Here is a 19715-nt window from a genome sequence, read left to right as displayed (position 1 = left end):
CGAACTGAGTATTATACAGGAACATGATTCCCTCTCCCCAAATAATGTCATTTCAGTCCTTTGCAGGTGGGAGGGGGGAGCTACACTGAGCATTTTTGACCAAAGCAACTTTAGAGTTCCTATCATTCTATAGCTCAGCCCAGTCCAAAGTCCCCTGGGGTGACCTTTATTACTTCCACTTTCAAAGTAAGTAAAAGAGCTGCAGGCAGGCTGTGACTTTCTCGTTAAACCCATTCCAGGAGAGGCATTCAAATGCCAGTGCCTACTGGCAGCCCTGTTTGTCCTCCTTCCTAAGAATATTTTCCTAATCCAGGGATGGGTTAGAAACCTGCCGTTTCCAGCCCCTGAAGCCACACCGTTGGAGGCTGACCTCAAGAACAACCAGGTGCAAATTGTCTCTAGAGCTGGGTCTTGTAGATGCCAGGTCTTGTAGGTTCCAGGAGCTTCCAGCAAGCCCCCTTGGCTCAATCTGGATGGTGAGAGAGAAACATATGGTGATGCGCAGGTGTGTCTGTGGGACATGTGGGTCCTGAAAAAAGAAGGGCTTGAGCTCTGGGTCATGTGGTGACAAAACTCCCTTCCCTTTCAAGAGTTAAGCCACAAGAGTATTTGCAGTCAAAATAAATAAATAAATGTATGCATGAATGAATGAATGAAGGGGGAAAATAGTTTGGCTGAGTGGAGTGGACAAATTTTGTGTCTGACTTCATCTCTCAACATTGAACTCAGGGTTTTCAGTTTCAAGAGAGCCCCGGTGAGAAGGTGAATCTGGAGATAAGCAAGTGAGCCCACAGGACACAAGAGAACAGTTTACAGTTTTCTACACCTGCTGGGGAAACGGTTTTCAGAAAAAAAAAAAGAGGGAGGGAAGAAAAAAAAAAAACCCGTTGGGAAGGGGTGGGCGTTGGTGGTGTTTGTCTCAAGGTCTGTGAGGGAAAATAGCCAAAAACCTGTGTGTAAAAGTACGTCTTTGAACATGGGATTTTTGTTTTCTAAGCACTTTCACTCGGCTAGCTTCTCAGCACCTTCTCCGACAGATCACCTCATTGTCCGAGTGAACATCTTGTGCTTCCACCTGCTGCAATTTCTGCTCCGAAGAAGATGGCAGGTTTTCCCAGCTTCCTTCCTGCTGGCTTTCTCCCCACTCTTCTCCTTCTCCAGGGGTCCACGTGGTGCTCCCCAGGTCAGTGTCCTCCCTCATGCTTTTTATCTGCAGGTGTGTTTTCAGTGGCTCGTCTCATATAATGGTCCATCAGTCCCAACTCTGCATCTTCTCAAAGCAGTTATTTCTGGGGAAACTGTGGCTGTGCCTGCTGCTAACAGAAGGCTTGAAGGGTCGGGCGAAGGGTGGGAGTGATCTCCTTCACATCAACACACCTTACTCCTTTGAGCAGACCTCATAAAACTCATAGCTATAATATTTATCTAAGTCTTTATTGCGTATGACTGATTTTAGCCTGTTTAAATTTGATGTAACTGTTTGTTTTTAATTTAATTAATTTATTTATTTATTTACTTTCGGCTGTGTTGGGTCTTCGTTTCTGTGCGAGGGCTTTCTCTAGTTGCGGCGAGTGGGGGCCACTGTTCATCGCGGTGCGCGGGCCTCTCACTGTCGCGGCCTCTCTTGTTGCGGAGCACCAGCTCCAGACGTGCAGGCTCAGTAGTTGTGGCTCACGGGCCTAGTTGCTCCGCGGCATTTGGGATCTTCCCAGACCAGGGCTCGAACCCGTGTCCCCTGCATTGGCAGGCAGATTCTCAACCACTGCGCCACCAGGGAAGCCCTAACTGTTTGTTAAAACATACTTTGTAATGTTTTCACTGCCAAGAAAACCCAAGTCTGAGTACAAAGAATTTGGACTCAGGATCCCTGAGCTCTATCTGGTTATGACCTTGGACAACTCATTTATTCTTTCTGGGACATAAGTCCTTTCTTCATAAAATAAAAGGGCCCCCTCAAGATGAAGTTTTCAGACTCCAGGTTTGAAGAGAACCAGCTATGAAGTCACAATAATGACATTTTCTGCTACTGTCTCTTTAATTTGAGGTCAAAAAATAACACAAATAAGAGAGAAATACGTTTGGGTCCCTACATAAAGAATGCAGGTGGGCCTACCGTCTCATCCTGCCCCCCACCCCCATTCATTCCCCCAATTTGTCTCTAATGTTCATGCAGTGTCTGGGTTTTCCGTGAAGGGACCAGCTCAGCCCATCATGGTCCTGCTAGGGGCAGATGCCAGTCTGCCCTGCCAGCTGTCTCCTGAGCAGAGTGCAGCCCACATGCAGATCCGGTGGTACCGAGCCCAGCTCTCCTCCACGGTGCTTGTGTACCAGAATGGACAGGAACAAGGAGGGGAGCAAATGCTGGAGTACCGGGGCAGGACAGAGTTGGTGGGCGACTCCATTGGCAAAGGCGCTGTGGCCCTGCTGATCCAACACATCCGTGCCTCTGATGATGGCCAATATCGGTGTCATTTTAAGGATGGTCACATCTCCCAAGAAGCCATTGTGGAGCTGCGTGTGATAGGTAAGTTAACTTAGCACACAATGTATGTGTCATGGTGTAGAGCAAAGGGAAGGGTGAGAACATATGGATTCCTAACTTGGCATTTCTCGTGATCTTCCATATGTTGATATAATATTTTGCCTTGCAGAATGTCAATTTCCTAAACTGTACAGTGAGGCTAAGACTACATACTCTGCTTTTAAACAGTAAAGGAGGCAATCCTTCTGAAGATATTTTGGTATCCAAAAGATCACAAAAATTAATCAACTAGTATTAATTCAGATAGGTACTGAGGCCTTCAAATATTTTTGACCCAATCAGGAGAGAGAGACAACTTGTAGAATTAAACTGCTTTTTTCTAACTTTCATTGTCCCTGTTCTTTTTTCTTCTTGGAATGACCCCAAAGCTCTCTCAGTCCAAGTAAAGTGCAAAAGCATTAAGTTGATTTAAAAACTGAATCACAGTTTCAGACATTACATGAAATTTCTAAAAATCTTATATGTTCTGGTATAATGTTATAAGTCATAATCCTAGTTATTACTTTAAAATGTATATCTCAGAAATAACTAATTTTCTTGTCAACTGCATTATTATGAACTTTCATCAAATCTTTAACCGTGGTCATTTTTAAGTCTTTTGTCATTTACAGACAGTTCTGGGTGTACTCTGATGCTTTTGTAAATATGTTCCTATAAAAGGGTTTCATCTTCAGGAAATTCATGGAAAAGACTCTGACAAGTACAGGTTTCTGGTACCTGACTGTACTGCTGAACTGAATGAATAAGCATTTTCAGAACTCTAATGAAAAACTGATGAGCTCATAAAAGTGCTAACAAAAGATCAAGATGAAAAAAAAAAATTAATTACACGGGACTGAGTGAACTGATGAGGATGAGTATAATTTTTGTGACTTTCTGTTTGAATTTAAAAAAAGAAAAAATCCCACAAGGACTCAGAGGCAAAGAATATACAAATCAATTTTCACTGCAAAGTAAAGGAGCTGTTACAGTGGAGGATTACTGGACTGAATGTCAATATTATGACATAGTATGAGTGTGTTTCATGTTTGGTAATTGCAATCATTGTTGCTTTTGTTGTGGTCATCCATGTACAATGCTTGGTGTCAGTCTATTTATCTCTTGTAAAAATAAAATACAGTGTGTGTGAAAAAAAAAAACAAAAACTGAATCACAGGTAAGCCTAACTTTGGCTGTGAGCAGTTTTGAATTCTGAGCTTCAGTTTGCTCACCAGCCTAGTGAAAGGCAGTTAGACCTTCAGCCTCAGGGACTCCTGAACCCCAAGGACCACAGCCCTCAGGCACATGTCTTCTCTCATCAGGCTTGGGCTCTGCCCCTCACGTGTACATGATGGGGCCTGAGGATCGCGGGATCCGAGTTCTGTGCTCCTCAAGTGGCTGGTTCCCAAAACCCAGGGTGCAGTGGAGCGACATGGTGGGAGTGAAGCTACCATCCCTCTCTGAGTCTCAGACCCAAGATGGAGATGGGCTGTTCCATGTGGAGGCATCGCTTGTGGTCACGGACAGCTCTCTGGACAATGTGACCTGCTCCATCCAGAACCCCTTCTCTGGCCAGGAGAAAGTGTCAGCCATCTTCCTCCCAGGTCAGTAAGGCACAAACTCCAAGGCAGAGTTGGGTGCGTTAAGGGCAAGGAGGAGTGAAGGAAGGCTGAAGGGAGACTTGGAGAGAGGGCAGGGCTTCCTCCAGGTCAGTCTCTCACTGTGTCTCCACATGCCTGTGTCAGAGCCCTTCTTCCCCAGGACGTCTCCGTGGAAGACAGCCCTGGCTGGGACACTTCCTTTGCTGGTGCTTCTCCTCATCGGGATCAGCTACACTGGCTGGAGAGAACATAAAGCCAAAGAGAGAGAAGTAAAGAAAGGGCAGGAAGAATCTCACGAAACAGAGAAGATGAAGAGAGAAAAGGAAGCGGCACTTAGAGTCAAAAGTAAATCAGGGCAGCAGGTCAAATCAGAGGTTCATGGAAAAGCTGCAGATACAGGTTGTGTAGGGTGGATGGGGAAATAAAAGATTGCTGAAGAACCCCAAGGGAAACGCAGGGTACCAAGAATTCCACAGAGCTGGGAGTCCTATGGAAAGGAGAAAATCATTTGGGAAGTTAGGAGGTCTGTGGGCAGTGGTCACGAAGCCTCCAAATTGCGGCTCAACCCACACCATGCCTTTTCACACCACTGTGCCTCAACCTGTTTCTCTTTGTGGAAATGTCTTCCCTTATCTTCTCTTCCTTTTTGTCCTTCAAGAATAGGCTTTAGAAACACCTAAGAAATCTTAAACTCTTATGAAGCATGGGCTCTCCTTCCTGTGTGACCCCATGATACTTCCCATGTAACTTTTCTTAGCACCTGTCCTTTTACATTTGACTAATATGTTTGCTAATCTTCCTCACCTACTTAACTATGGGACCCTTAAGAGAAGGTCAAATTGAATTCACTTAGCTACTCACCGAACTTAGGAGCAGCTAAAACCCAATTTGATGGATTTTATATCTCCTCCTCTTCCAGTGAACCTCAAGGCAGAGCTTGGTGAGTCTTGCTTCTTCTCATGCCCTGTGTAGAAGTTGTTCCCCTTTTCACACCTGTTCTGGGTCTCTCATTGAATGTTGTTTCTTTCAGAAAGGCGAAAGGCGTTATACAATGAAGGTAAGAGACTCTGTCATGTCAATTGATGTCCTGATGACCAACAAGTTCTCAGCTCCCTATCCTTAGAGGAAAAGACTAAAGGATTGAATGATGATTAGTGGAAGAGAAATAAGGGGAAGGAAGAAAAATTCAAGGCCCCAGATTAATGTCTCATCTTGTCTTACCTCTATTTGTTCTGTTTTAGATTGGAAGAAGGCCTTGCTATATCCTGGTACGTAACTCCATGGACCTAGTCTTGCCAAGTGCCTCTGGTATTCTGAGCATAATAAGCAGAGTCATAAACACACACACACACACACACACACACACTTGAACGTTGTGAAAATTTATTTGGTATCAGTCTGTAGTATTTTGTATTTGGAGGCTCAAATAATCAGTTGTCTTCCAGAACTAATGATGAAGGAGAAGTAACTGCTGCCTGGTCAGTTCCACCACAAGGCTAGGGTAGGACTCAGCAAGAATTGTTAGCTCATCCACTATGAAGAAGGAAGGGACAGAACACAGAGTGATTTTGATGAATAAAGAGTGATTTGGGAACAATAAAGAATATATTATATCAGCATTTCTATTCTACAAATAAAGTTTAAAAGAGCAGAAAATGTATTATATTTTATATTTGGAAAAATATATTAACTATGATTTCACTTATTTTACCTATTTGAAATAAAAAAAGTAAAATTCAATATATAGGGAGAAGGTTTATGTGTGAAAAAGTTGAAAAACAACTTTTAAAAATATTTGAATATCATTTGCAAAAATATGTTTATCTGGCGGTGGGGGAATTGGCTATATTTATACTTTCTAAAATTTGTCCATGTATTCTGTGAGTTTATAACTTGTGTGTGTGTGTGTGTGTGTGTGTGTAATATAGAGTTGGACCTCAAAAGCACACCAGGTCATTTCTTGAATATATATCTGTGCAATTTTTATATGCCAGACATTGTGCTAGATGTTGGTGGTACAAACTATTATAGTCTGACCCTGTGAAACTTAAAGTCCATTGGGAGAAGTAAGCCAGGAACCAGGCAACTACACACAGCCTGATAAGTGCTTTGATAAGAGGAGGTCCTCCCAAGGATTAAGGTTTATTAAGCAGCCTCTGTTGAGTTTTCTTTCATGAGATACTGAAAAATGTTCCCGTGTTTCTAAAGGAGTGAGCAAAGTACTAAGAATGACTTTTGACTTTTAGTTCCAACTCTACCGATTACAGCTGAGAAATCAGGTTCTTTTCTCTTTTTTGAGCTCAGTGTCCTTATCTCTAAGACAAAAAGACTGGAATACGTGATCTCAGATGTCCTCCTTGACTCATATATTCATAGAGTCTATGCATCTGAGTGCTACACTTCTGACAGGAGGGCAGTTTAGTGAGAGACCACAGTGCTGCTCCCATCAAGAATTATGGATATGTCCTTATCTGCCTATTGTCCCAAGACTTTATGAGAATACCCAATCTTTAAATAAAATCACAAGTCCTGTCATAAGAGAAGTGGCCACAGGCAGAAGCAGATGCAATTCTATTTCTCATGAGGAATCTGTCTCTGGAGAAAAATATAAGTAATCTGATTACAATCTGGGTCAAAGTAATAAGGGCCCATTTAAATGCCTTAGTCATAAGCTTAAACTCTACTCTGAGGAGATCACAGGCTAGAAAAACTATAAATAAAATGGAATAGAATAAAATAAAATTTAATTTAATTTAAAAATACACTTTATAGCTCTCATCGTCAGTGAGGAGGTCCATAAAGGTCTTGAGAGCGTAGTAGAGGGGCATGTAGAGCATTAGACCCTGCTCCAGGGGTCTCCAAACCTGGCTTAGACTGGAGAATACGCCCCAGCTTCGGGCTGAAATATGTGATAGTTTCTAGTCTGAGACAGAGCTCAGAAAGCATACTATTTGTCCTGTAGTTTCTGGATACTACCAGAGTTTGAGGGGTTTAGAGGAGGAAGAGAATGTTGACAGGAGAAGGTGATGAGTCAGGGAAGGAAGCATCTTACCTCCTTTTCATTCCCTGGGTATGCTTCCGTCCCAGTTTCAACTTGTATTGCTCTTTTTCAGACTGGAGGAAGGAACAGTTCCAACCTGGTAAGTTGTTCTTTATTTATCTTTTGGGCTCCCTTCCAACCTGCCCTCTGAGACCCCGCTTTTCTTTCCTAACATCATCTCCTCGCTGAAAAGACAGAGGCACTATTGTTCTGGTAAAGAGAGGGAAGAACATGAAAATCATTAAATATTAGCCTGAACTGAAAATTGCTGCTAGGCTTAGCTACTCTGGTCGTGATTCCACTTTCAAATATTGGCACAGCTTCCTCGTCTATGGGGTCCACTTGGTTCTAAAACAGAAATTAAGATAGCCCCTCAGCTGAGGAGACCCCAAACTAAGTAAGAAGTGCTCAAAATAGCAATTCAGCTGTTCTTTGTAGAGAGGTCAGCTCACTTGGAGCCTGTTACTAATTGAGGAACATAGGTCTGATTTGCAGAGAACATGGAAAGAACACCATTCTCCAAAAAACACTTTAAGTCTCCTGATCACTCTGGCATTCTGCCAAGACACTGACCTATATAACTGCATAGATAGGATAAGATAAGTAGCCTAGAACTCAAGATGGGAGCACATCAGCCGCCTCCCAGCACCACCTCCCCCAACACACATGTTCAGAGGAGATGCATTCTATCCCTACTCCTTACCCATTTGCTCTGTTTTGTTAAGGTTTCCCCTGTAACAAAACAGTTACAGGGGAAACAGTTTTCTGAAATATACAATGTTGGCCTTTTCCTTTCCTTTTTTTTTCTTCCAGCTCTTGTGACTCTAAATCACGAAAGCTTTCATCAGAACAATTCTGACCCAGAGAGAGAAGAGGATGTCAGAGAGGAAACACGGGTATTATTATGTAATAAGCAAGGAGACTGCAACCTTATCAAACTTGGTCAGAAAGAATTCACTTCAGGGAGACATTACTGGGAGGTGGACGTTGAGGACACTGATGAATGGACTCTAGGCATTTATGAGAAGCCCACGGAGAGAAGTGGGTTACTCAGCCATCTACCAAAGAGGAAGTTCAGCGTCTTAGAGAAGAAGGGACGTGAATACAGGGCTCTCACCTGTTCTCCCCAAAACATTTTCCTGGAAGAGCCTCTCCTGATAGAAAAGTGTCCACGAAAGATTGTGATTTTCTTGGATTATGAGGATAGGGACATTTCTTTCTATAACATGACTGATGGAACCCACATCTTCTCTTTCACTCAGGCCAAATTCTCTGGGTCACTCTATCCTTACTTCAAACTTAAATCCATGGAGCTCTCCCCATCTGTACAATATTAAGTGACTTAGAAGAAGAACCTATAAACCATGAAGATAGTAGCCCATTCTCTGTAAACCCTAGGACCACTGATTATGAGGCCTCTTGGCTTAAGGCTCCATGAATCTGCATGACCAAAGTTTCTAACCACATCAAGCAGTGTTTCTCAAACAATCTGCAGAGAAGAATCTTTTTTTTTCTTTTGGTTATTGTTGTAAATGTTTCTTGCATTATATATTATATATCACAGACATACTTTTCTGAATAAATTACTGGAAATAATGAAGTGAGTTAAAAACAGACATACAAGTGGTAATTTCATTATTAGATAAAATATAACTAATATTTTCTGTCAATTTGCTCTAAAGTTTTGTAATACTATATTTCTGTATTTGTTTCATAAAGAACTAGTAAGAAACGTTTTATAAATATGCACTGGTCTGAGGATCATACTTTAGTAGCACTGCTCAAGGAATAAAAATTAGATACACTTCCTCACATTTCTCAACAGCAACACTGAATAAAAATGACAAAAGAGTTCTATTGTCAAATGTTGAAGGAGAAAAGTTAAACTGCAATTTGATAACAAGCTAAACTATATCTTAAATGCAAGGATAATTTGAGAAAGAAAAAAATAAATATCAATAACAATCCAATTCTAACAAATGTGATGATGTGAACATGATGGAGGTCTGGGAAAACTAGAATCAACTGAGAGCACATTGAAGTATTTATCCTATTGAATGATGAGAGAGAAATGTTATTGCTTTGCTTAAGATGTTAATAAGGAGAATGACTACTTTGTATTCTGGGGAATTCTAAGTATGTCCACCAACAAAGGTAAGGAAAGGCCCTTCTTCTCCCTCCAATCAAAACTATCTATTAGGTTAAAATGAAATGATTAGAGGAAACAGTAACTAATACTTAAACAAGGGTGAGAAGAGAGTGTGATCCTACCACCCAGACTAGAAAACCTTGTAAATGCAGTGGACACTGTATAGAGTACCCACAAAAGTCTTTCCCTAGTAACAGGGAATAATTAGCACTAGACTAAATATTGATCCAATATTGATGAACAAATTTAAAAGCAAGATTCAAATGGACCAAATCGTTTACAAGTATCTTAAATTCATTCCAGAGCAAAGCTCAACAGGATAAAAAATTCACACTGACATTCAATCAAAAATTACCAGGCAAGGAAAGAAGCAAGAAAATACAACATATAATGAACAGAAAATCAATAAGTTAAAATTGACATGGAACTGGTACAGGTATTCAAATTTATAGACATGGATGTTAAAACAGACGTTATAACGGTATTCCAAATAGTTTAAAATATGTTCAAACAATTCGCTAGAGATATACATTTAAAAGAAAGACCCAAATTGAACTTCTAGACATGAAAAGTACAATGTGTGAGATGAAAATTTCACTGGATATGATTAACGGTAGATTAGTCATTGCAGAAATAAATGGTTAGTGAACTTGAAGACAGAAATTCAAACTATCTAAAATGAAATGTACAGAAAAAATAATTTAAAAAATGAAGAGTATCAGTGATTTGATGGAAAACTTTAAAGGGCCTAAAACAAAAGTAATTAGAGACCTTGAAGAGAGAGGTGTGTGGACAGAAAAAAGATTTGAGAAAATGAGAGTCTAAAATATATTCTAAATTTGATCATTATAAACTCAAGATCCAAATATCACTCTTAGGGGAATTCCCTGGTGGTCCACTGGTTAGGACTCCATGCTCTCACTGCAGGGTGCCCAGGTTCGACTCCTGGTTGGGGGAATAAGATCCCACAAGCCACACAGCAAAAAAAAAAAAAAAAAAAGAAATCACTCTTAGTCTGTTCAGACTGCTATAACAAAAAACACCATAGACTCAGTGGCTTGTAAACAGTGTAAATTTATTTCTCACAGTTCTAGAGGCTAGGAAGCCATCCCATTAAGGTGAACAAGAATTAAAGTTTTACAATCTCACAACCACACGTTGAAACATTGTTACATTTTAAAATATATGGAAAATATCTATGGTCATCAATTGAGACCTCATAAAAACTGCAGAGCCTAGATAATGTATTTATTAAATATAAGAATTCTTTAAATTCCTTAAGTTGAAGTTGAACATGCATCTTGTTAAGCTGAATATATTCAGAAGTATCCTTTTACAGTGACAGATGTTACCTGTACCTTACGCACCTGGAAGGACTACAGAGCAGCTCCTGGCACATGAAAAAACTTCCTGAAGTCTACATCATTTATAGACTCAAAAGCCTCTTATACAGAAAATACATACAGTACACACACACACATCCCCACTCACACACACTATTAGAGGTAATAAAGAAATTCAACAAAGCTGCAAAGTTTAAGATCAACACACAAAATTCAGTTGCATTTCTACGCACTAGCAATGAACAATCCAAAGATAAAATTAAGAAAAAGTTTTATTTATAGCAGCATCAAAATAATAAAATACTTAGGAATAAATATAATCAAGGAAGTGCAAGATTACAAATTGAAAATTACAAAATATTGTTGGAAGAAATTAACAAAGACATAGATAAACGGAAAGATATTCTGTGTACATGGATTGGAAAACTTAATATTTTTAAGATGATAATACTATCCAAAGTGACCTACAGATTCAATGCAATCTTTGTCAAAATGCCAAACACATTTTTTGAAGAAATAGACAATCTGATTATAAAGTTCAGATGAAAATTCAAGGGACCCAGAAAAGCCAAAACCATCTCAAGATGGTTTGATGAAGAATAAAGTTGGAAAACTCACATCTCTCAATTTCAAAACTTACTACAAAGCTGCAGTGATCAATACAGTGTGGTTCTGGCATAAGGATAAACATATAAGTCAATGGAATTTATTGAGAATCCAGGATAAGCTCACATTTTTATGGTCAATTGATTTTTGACAAGCATCAAAAAAACCACTTCATCCATTTGATAGGAAAAGAATACCCTTTTCAATAAATGGTGAAGAAACAATAAACATCCACAGGCAAAAGAATGAAGTTGCCCTCTATCTCACATCATATATAGAACATCAACTCAAAATGGATTAAAAATCTAAATGTAAGCATATGTATAAATCTTGACTTAGACACTGGCCTCTTAGATATTATACCAAGAGCACAACCAAACAGAGGAAAAATAAGTAAATTTGACTTTATTAAAAGCTTTGTGTCTGAAAAGACACTATCAGGGGTTTCCCTGGTGGCACAGTGGTTAAGAATCCACCTGCCAACACCGGGGACACGGGTTCAAGCCCTGGTCCAAGAAGATCCCACATGCTGAGGCGCAATTAAGCCCGTGCGCCACAACTACTGAGCCCACGTGCTACAACTACTGAAGCCCGTGCGCCTAGATCCCGTGCTCTGCAACAAGATAAGCCACCACAATGAGAAGCCTGCACACCACAACGAAGAGTAGCCCCCGCTGGCTGCAGCTAGAGAAAGCCTGTGTGCAGCAATGAAGACCCAGCACAGACAAAAATAAATAAAATAAATAAATTTTTGAAAAAGACACTATCAAAAAAGTGAAGAGGTAATTCATAGAAAGGGAAAAAATATTTACAAATTATTTATCAGAGTTTAGTATGAAGAATATATAAAGATTCTTAATGCTAAACAATAAAAAGAAAAGCAATTCAATTTTTTAAATGAACAAATGATTTGAATAGACATTCATCTGAAGAAGATGTGCAAATGATCAATAAGCATGTGAAAAAATGTACAACACAATTAGTCATTTGGGAAATGTAAACCACAATGTAATATCACACATACCCTCTAGAATGTCTATCCTATGCCTTCCCTACACCCCCCCCCCAAAAAATGAAAATAACAAGTATTGGAAAGGATGTGGAGAAATTAGAAATCTCATACAGCTATGCAAATCAAAACTACAATGATGTATCACCTCACATTGGTCAGAATGGCCATCATCAAAAATTCTACAAACAAATTCTGGAGAGGGTGTGAGGAAAAGGGAGCCCTCTGCACTGTTGGTGGGAATGTAAACTGGTACAGCCACTATGGAGAACAGCATGGAGGTTCCTTAAAAAACTGAAATAGAGCTACCGTATGATCCTCCTGGGCATGTATCTGGAAAAAGCCATAATTTGAAAAGATACATGCACCCCAATGTTAATTGCAGCACTATTTACAATAGCCAGGACATGGAAGCAACCTAAATGTCCATCAACAGAGGAATGGATAAAGAAGATATGGTACATATATACAATGGAATATTACTCAGCCATAAAAAAGAAATGAAATAATACCATTTGCAGCAACATGGATGGACCTAGAGATTGTCATACTGAGTGAAGTTAAGTCAGACAAAGACAAATATCATATGATATCGCTTATATGTGGAATCTAAAAAAAGGGTAAAAATGAACTTATCTACAAAACAGAAATAGAGTTACAGATATAGAAAATAAACTTACGGTTACCAGGGGGTAAGGAGAGGAGGGATAAATTGGGAGATTGGGATTGACATATACACACTTTTATATATAAAATAGATAACTAATAAGGACCTACTGTATAGCACAGGGAACTCTACTCAGTACTCTGTAATGGTTTATATAGGAAAAGAATCTAAAAAAGAGTGGATATATGTATACATATAACAGATTCACTTCACTGTACACCTGAAACTAACACAACATTATAAGTCAACTATACCCCAATAGAATTTTAAAAAAATTTTTATACACTGCCTGTTGCATGTAAAATGGCACAATCACTGTGGAAAACAGTTTGGAAGTTTCTCAAAAAGTTATACATAGAACTACCATCACTCTGTAATTCCACTCCAAGTTATATACCCAAGAGAAATTAAAGTATACATTCACAAAAAATGTGTACAAAAATGTTCATGGCAGCATTTTTCTCAATGGCCAAAAAAGTGGAAAGAACCCAAATGTCTATCAATGCATACACAAAATGTGGTACAGCCACACATGGCACATTTTTCCACCATAAAATTAATGTGGACCCATGTAAGGATTAGAAATATACAAAGCAGAGTCTAGGTTTACATTGACAGGCAGAATTTGAGAAGGATAGATGTTAGTCCTAAATTTGGACTGCAGAAGTATAATCCTGGAGCAAGGACTGGAATCAACAGATAAAGTTTGGGGGAAAAGGAAAGGAACCCAGAATCACTGCCTACTCTGTAACAACCCTGGCTTAAGTTTTATTGGTTCTCATAGATTGTCAAGTGAACATAAAATTTCTTCCTTTTCCAGCACTAGACAGTCTCTTTGGGCTTTATCTGCATGAAGGGAAAAAAAAAAAGCCACTTATCAACTGAACTTTGTGTGTATATGTGATAATTTGTGTGTGCATTCAAGTGAGCAAATGGATACCTGCAACTAAAATATTGTTTTATCACCCTACAAGGACAAAAGTCCAGAGTCTCCTTCCCTGCTTCTGAGATACTCCATACTCTACCTGGCTACAGAGCTCAGGAGCAAGAAACGTGGTTCACGTCACTGAAGCTCTCTGCCCCAAGGATACTGCCCTGGGTGGTACAGTCCCTCTCTTCTGTACTGGTATAGGAAGCACAAAGACATTTCAAACTCTGGCAACCCAGATCAGAATAAAGCCGGGAATTTCCTGTGGACCAAGAGTGACAGACTTGAAACAAACGCCCTTCTGACTCAGACAATGAGTTTGTTTAGAAAACTGTTTACAAACTCTGAGAGTTGAGAAGTTAAGTTTGATTTTTTTGTTACTGTTATTGCTTGTTTTTATATGTATATGTATGTATGAATCTATGCATCTAGAGTCTCTGTAAAAGTATTTGGGCCACAAAGATAGAGCAGACCGCAGGGTACAAGGCCTAGGGGTTGGCGCTGTTACTTTGAGGTCTGGTCAACCTGTCTTCTCATTCCCTAATTAGCCATCTTTAAATAGTTCTTACCTCACCAATCTATCTCTCATTATATACTGATTTTTCTTCCACCTCTTTCTTCTACCTCACTTCTTTCAGTACACTTTAATTTGTGGATACTATCACTCTTCCTATATTTCTCCTCTTCATATCTGTGATGCTTCTGGTAATATGCTTCCTGCATATTCTGAATCTTCTCTCTACTCCAAACTCACAATTCAAACTCCTTGAGTAATCTCACTTTAATCCATCCATTTTTATATTCCAAAAGTAGGGAAAAATCACCTTGTAAAATTGAAAACCAATACTCTCATACTGGGCACCTTGCAAAATAACGAAATCAAACCTTTAAAATAATATATTGATATGGAATTATAAGTGGATATTAATATGCATGATCAAAACATTTTAATGTGCACTATTTGGAGGTTCTAAGGGTGGAGTAGAAATCCAGTCTCTAGTGATTATAGTTCCAATTCATATTAAGTAGTGAAAAAGTATATAAAATGAGACTTTGAACAAATGATTAACCTTTTCTGTCTTGAAAGATAAACAACGATTTGACAAAGTTTACAGGTTACCAATGTCTGTTCATGTACAACTGGTGAATGAGGAAAGGTTTACCCAAATAAGAAAAGTTATTTCTTGCCATTAATGGGGTGGCATTCAAGTTACCTTCACATAAGATTTATACACTTTTTCTGCCTCTATGGATATGATTATCACTGTGAACTGCTTGAAGCTTCCTCTGAGAGTAGACATGTTATCTTCACTTACTCTGGTCCACATGAAGTAACACACTCATTGCCCACCAAGGCAAGAGGATCCTTCATAGCCACACAAATTCATAAATCAATTTACCCAAGCTCTCCCCAGTATCAATTCAATGTCTCCTTTCTGGAGAGAGATGGGGGTTGCCTGAACTCTGGGGGAGGCCCAAGCTCGGCTGTGTATCTAGAGTGTCCTTGAAAGGAAGGAACTAAGAAGTAACATTGTTTGATCAGTGAGTCCACCATAAACACATCTGGAGTGGATTTTTTAGATATCCATCTTGGAATAATTTATGCAATATCAGTCTGGCCATATGTATATAAATCCTGATAGCAATCACATGTTATTTCATGTATTAGAAGCCACATGAAAACGGTAAGTCAGAATCATCTTGTGATCTAAAGGGAATACCACCCCCCTCTTAAAATAATTTACCCTTGAGTTGAGAACAGAGATGAACATATTCTGAGCTTCTCAGTGCAGAAGTAATCTCCAAGCAAGAGATGTCAATGTACTTTTCTACGGTCATATTTTTAGCTAGAGTTCTTTGCTTAGTGCTGGGAAATTGAATTTGAAAAAAATTTAATAAGGAGTATGTCAAAGGTATAATATACAGAATTGTGAAGGGTCTGAACACTTGGGATAAGATGAAAATTTAAAGGGACTAATGACATTTAGCTTTGAATGGAGAAAATTGTGGAGAAGGTAAAAGCTGTTTTCAAATATTGGAAGTCCTTAACATTCAGCAATCAGAATAAGTACTGAAAATGTTAAAATGGCCATCTTAGATCAAATGGTGAATAGCTTTTTTTTTAAAGAACCAACTTTTTGTTTCATTGCTTTTCACTATTGTTTTTCTACTATTTTGTTTGTCTTCACTCTCATCTTTATTATTTTCTTTCTTCTGCTAGCTGTGGGATAAATCTGTTCTTTTTTTTTAAGCCCCTTAAATTGTAAAGTTTAATTGTGATTTGATATGTTACTTCTTCTTTTAATAGTTTACAGCCATAAATTTCCCTGCTTTCACTGTATCTCAGACGTTGGATGTGTTGCATTTTTGTTTTCATTGGTCTCAAGATATTTGCAAAATTTTCTTTTGTTATTTCTTCTTTGACTCATTGGTGTTTAAGAGTGTGTTGTTTAATTTCTACATAATTGTGAATTTTTCAGTATTTTTTTATTTTTATTTTTTTAACATCTTTATTGGAGTATAATTGCTTTACAATCGTGTGTTAGTTTCTACTTTATAACAAAGTGAATCAGTTATACATATACATATGTTCCCATATCTCTTCCCTCTTGTGTCTCCCTCCCTCCCACCCTCCCTATCCCACCCCTCTAGGTGGTCACAAACCACCGAGCTGATCTCCCTGTGCTATGCGGCTGCTTCCCACTAGCTATCTATTTTACGTTTGGTAGTATATATATGTCCATGCCACTCTCTCACTTTGTCACAGCTTACCCTTCCCCCTCCCCATATCCTCAAGTCCATTCTCTAGTAGGTCTGTGTCTTTATTCCCATCTTACCCCTAGGTTCTTCATGACCTTTTTTTTTTTTCTTAGATTCCATATATATGTGTTAGCATACGGTATTTGTTTTTCTCTTTCTGACTTACTTCACTCTGTATGACAGACTCTAGGTCTATCCACCTCACTACAAATAACTCAATTTCGTTTCTTTTTATGGCTGAGTAATATTCCATTGTATATATGTGCCACACTTTCTTTATCCATTCATCTGTCGATGGACACTTAGGTTGCTTCCATGTCCTGGCTATTGTAAATAGAGCTGCAATGAACATTGTGGTACATGACTCTTTTTGAATTAATGTTTTCTCAGGGTATATGCCCAGTAGTGGGATTGCTGGGTCTTATGGTAGTTCTATTTTTAGTTTTTTAAGGAACCTCCATACCATTCTCCATAGTGACTGTATCAATTTACATTCCCACCAACAGTGCAAGAGTGTTCCCTTTTCTCCACACCCTCTCCAGCATTTATTGTTTGTAGATTTTTTGATGATGGCCATTCTGACCAGTGTGAGATGATATCTCATTGTAGTTTTGATTTGCATTTCTCTAATGATTAATGATGTTGAGCATTCTTTCATGTGTTTGTTGGCAATCTGTATATCTTCTTTGGAGAAATGTCTATTTAGGTCTTCTGCCCATTTTTGGATTGGGTTGTTTGTTTTTTTGTTATTGAGCTGCTTGTAAATCTTGGAGATTAATCCTTTGTCAGTTGCTTCATTTGCAAATATTTTCTCCCATTCTGAGGGTTGTCTTTTCATCTTGTTTATGGTTTCCTTTGCTGTGCCAAAGCTTTGAAGTTTCATTAGGTCCCATTTGTTTATTTTTGTTTTTATTTCCATTTTTCTAGGAGGTGGGTCATAAAGGATCTTGCTGTGATTTATGTCATAGAGTGTTCTGCCTATGTTTTCCTCTAAGAATTTTATAGTGCCTGGTCTTACATTTAGGTCTTTAATTCATTTTGAGTTTATTTTTGTGTATGGTGTTAGGGAGTGTTCTAATTTCATTCTTTTACATGTAGCTGTCCAGTTTTCCCAGCACCACTTATTGAAGAGGTTGTCTTTTCTCCACTATATATTCTTGCCTCCTTTATCAAAGATAAGGTGACCATAGGTGCGTGGGTTTATCTCTGGGCTTTCTATCTTGTTCCATTGAGCTACGTTTCTGTTTTTGTGCCAGTACCATACTGTCTTGATTACTGTAGCTTTGTAGTATAGTCTGAAGTCAGGGAGCCTAATTCTTCCAGCTCCTTTTTTCTTTCTCAAGATTGCTTTGGCTATTTGGGGTCTTTTGTGTTTCCATACAAATTGTGAAATTTTTTGTTCTGTTCTGTGAAAAATGCTATTGGTAGTTTGATAGGGATTGCACTGAATCTGTACATTGCTTTGGCTAGTATAGTCATTTTCACAGTGTTGATTCTTCCAATCCAAGAACATAGTATATCTCTCCATCTGTTTGTATCATCTTATTTTCTTTCATCAGTGTCTTATAGTTTTCTGCATACAAGTCTTTTGTCTCCTTAGGTAGGTTTATTCCTAGGTATTTTATTCTTTTTGTTGCAATGGTAAATGGGAGTGTTTCCTTAATTTCTCTTTTAGATTTTTCATCATTAGTGTATAGGAATGCAAGAGATTTATGTGCATTAATTTTGTATCCTGCTACTTTACCAAATTCATTGATTAGCTCTAATAGTTTTCTGGTAGCATCTTTAGGATTCTCTATGTATAATATCATGTCATCTGCAAACAGTGACAGTTTTGCCTCTTCTTTTCCAATTTGGATTCCTTTTATTTCTTTTTCTTCTCTGATTGCTATGATAGCCATTGTTTTGTAATAACTTTAAATGGAGTATAATCTATACAAATATTGAATCACTATATTGTACACCTGAAACTAATATAATATTGTAAATTAACTGTACTTCAATTTAAAAAAAAGGAGAACAACAGTGGAAACAATAGGGACTGCCTCTCTTAGGATTACCTCTCATCTTTCTATAAAGTTGGGAAAATAAGGAGAATACACAACCTCCTTTCATAAAGCTAGAAAGGTAAGAATTTTTGAAGAGGGTTATTCTCCAGTAAGTCACTTCAAGCTAAGAAAGATTGAGGCAGGTAGCCTAGATAAGTTATGCTTTAGTCTCTGGGTGAACATTCTTGGAAATTAGCACTGATGACATTCTTTCTGGTCAAATTTTTCCTCCCCATCAACAGATTATGTAAGACCTTCAGGGAACAGAGGAGAAATTCCCTTTCTTTTTCCAGTGTTGTCAAAAGACTTAAAACACTTTCCATTCTTTGCAGTATTCATTTACATGTAAAATTTGTGAAACAGAGCACAGGATTGTCCTGTCCAAAATTACCCTAAGTGTTTGTAAAAAGTACCATCATAGACTAATCAGATAGAAATTTCTTGGGAGAGGGGAGGGGGAAGGGAGGAAAAGAACAGGGCTATGAATCAGTAATTTAAAAATAATTTCATTGGGAGATTGGGATTGACATATACACACTACTGTATATAAAATAACTAATAAGGACCTAATGTATAGCACAGGGAACTCTACTCAATACTCTATAATGACCTGTATGGGAAAAGAATCTAAAAAAGAGTGGATATATGTATATGTATAACTGATTCACTTTGCTGTACAGCAGAAACTAAAAAACATTGTAAATCAACTATACTCCAATAAAACTTTAAAAAAAATTAGTCTCAAGTGATTATACTGTGCACCCAGGATTAAGAAGCACAGGCCTAGGCTGCCATCTCCATGCCTCCTACCCCTTGTCTATCAGCTCCTGCTGAGCCCTCAAGACAGGGTGAGGTGGAAGAAAATGCATTGTTCAAGGACCCTCTTATCCAACCAGCCAACTATTTATATCCAACAGAATTATATAAAGAAAAGAACATTTCTAAAGAAAAATCTCCTCTCCCCCAGAAATCCATTATATGACCTTGATATGTTTTATTTTGTAAATATGAAGTAGCATTCATGGATTCCAGGAAGAGAGCAG

At 38.5% G+C, this 19715-nt stretch overlaps 1 protein-coding gene across 1 annotated transcript; it reads left to right on the top strand.

Annotated features, from left to right (window-relative positions):
- Window positions 1-1101: 1101 nt before the first annotated feature.
- On the top strand, window positions 1102-8499 carry LOC133095678 (butyrophilin-like protein 1). Its single transcript, XM_061197424.1, has 9 exons — window positions 1102-1183; window positions 2174-2524; window positions 3844-4125; window positions 4267-4467; window positions 5042-5062; window positions 5153-5179; window positions 5364-5390; window positions 7236-7262; window positions 7976-8499. The coding sequence occupies exons 1-9, from the start codon at window positions 1102-1104 to the stop codon at window positions 8497-8499; spliced, it is 1542 nt and encodes a 513-aa protein (XP_061053407.1).
- Window positions 8500-19715: the final 11216 nt, after the last annotated feature.

Source organism: Eubalaena glacialis, chromosome 7, assembly GCF_028564815.1.
Source record: "Eubalaena glacialis isolate mEubGla1 chromosome 7, mEubGla1.1.hap2.+ XY, whole genome shotgun sequence".
Lineage (NCBI taxonomy): Eukaryota > Metazoa > Chordata > Mammalia > Artiodactyla > Balaenidae > Eubalaena > Eubalaena glacialis.
Note: the sequence above shows the minus strand (reverse complement) of the source record. Positions and strands in the feature narration are given on the sequence as shown.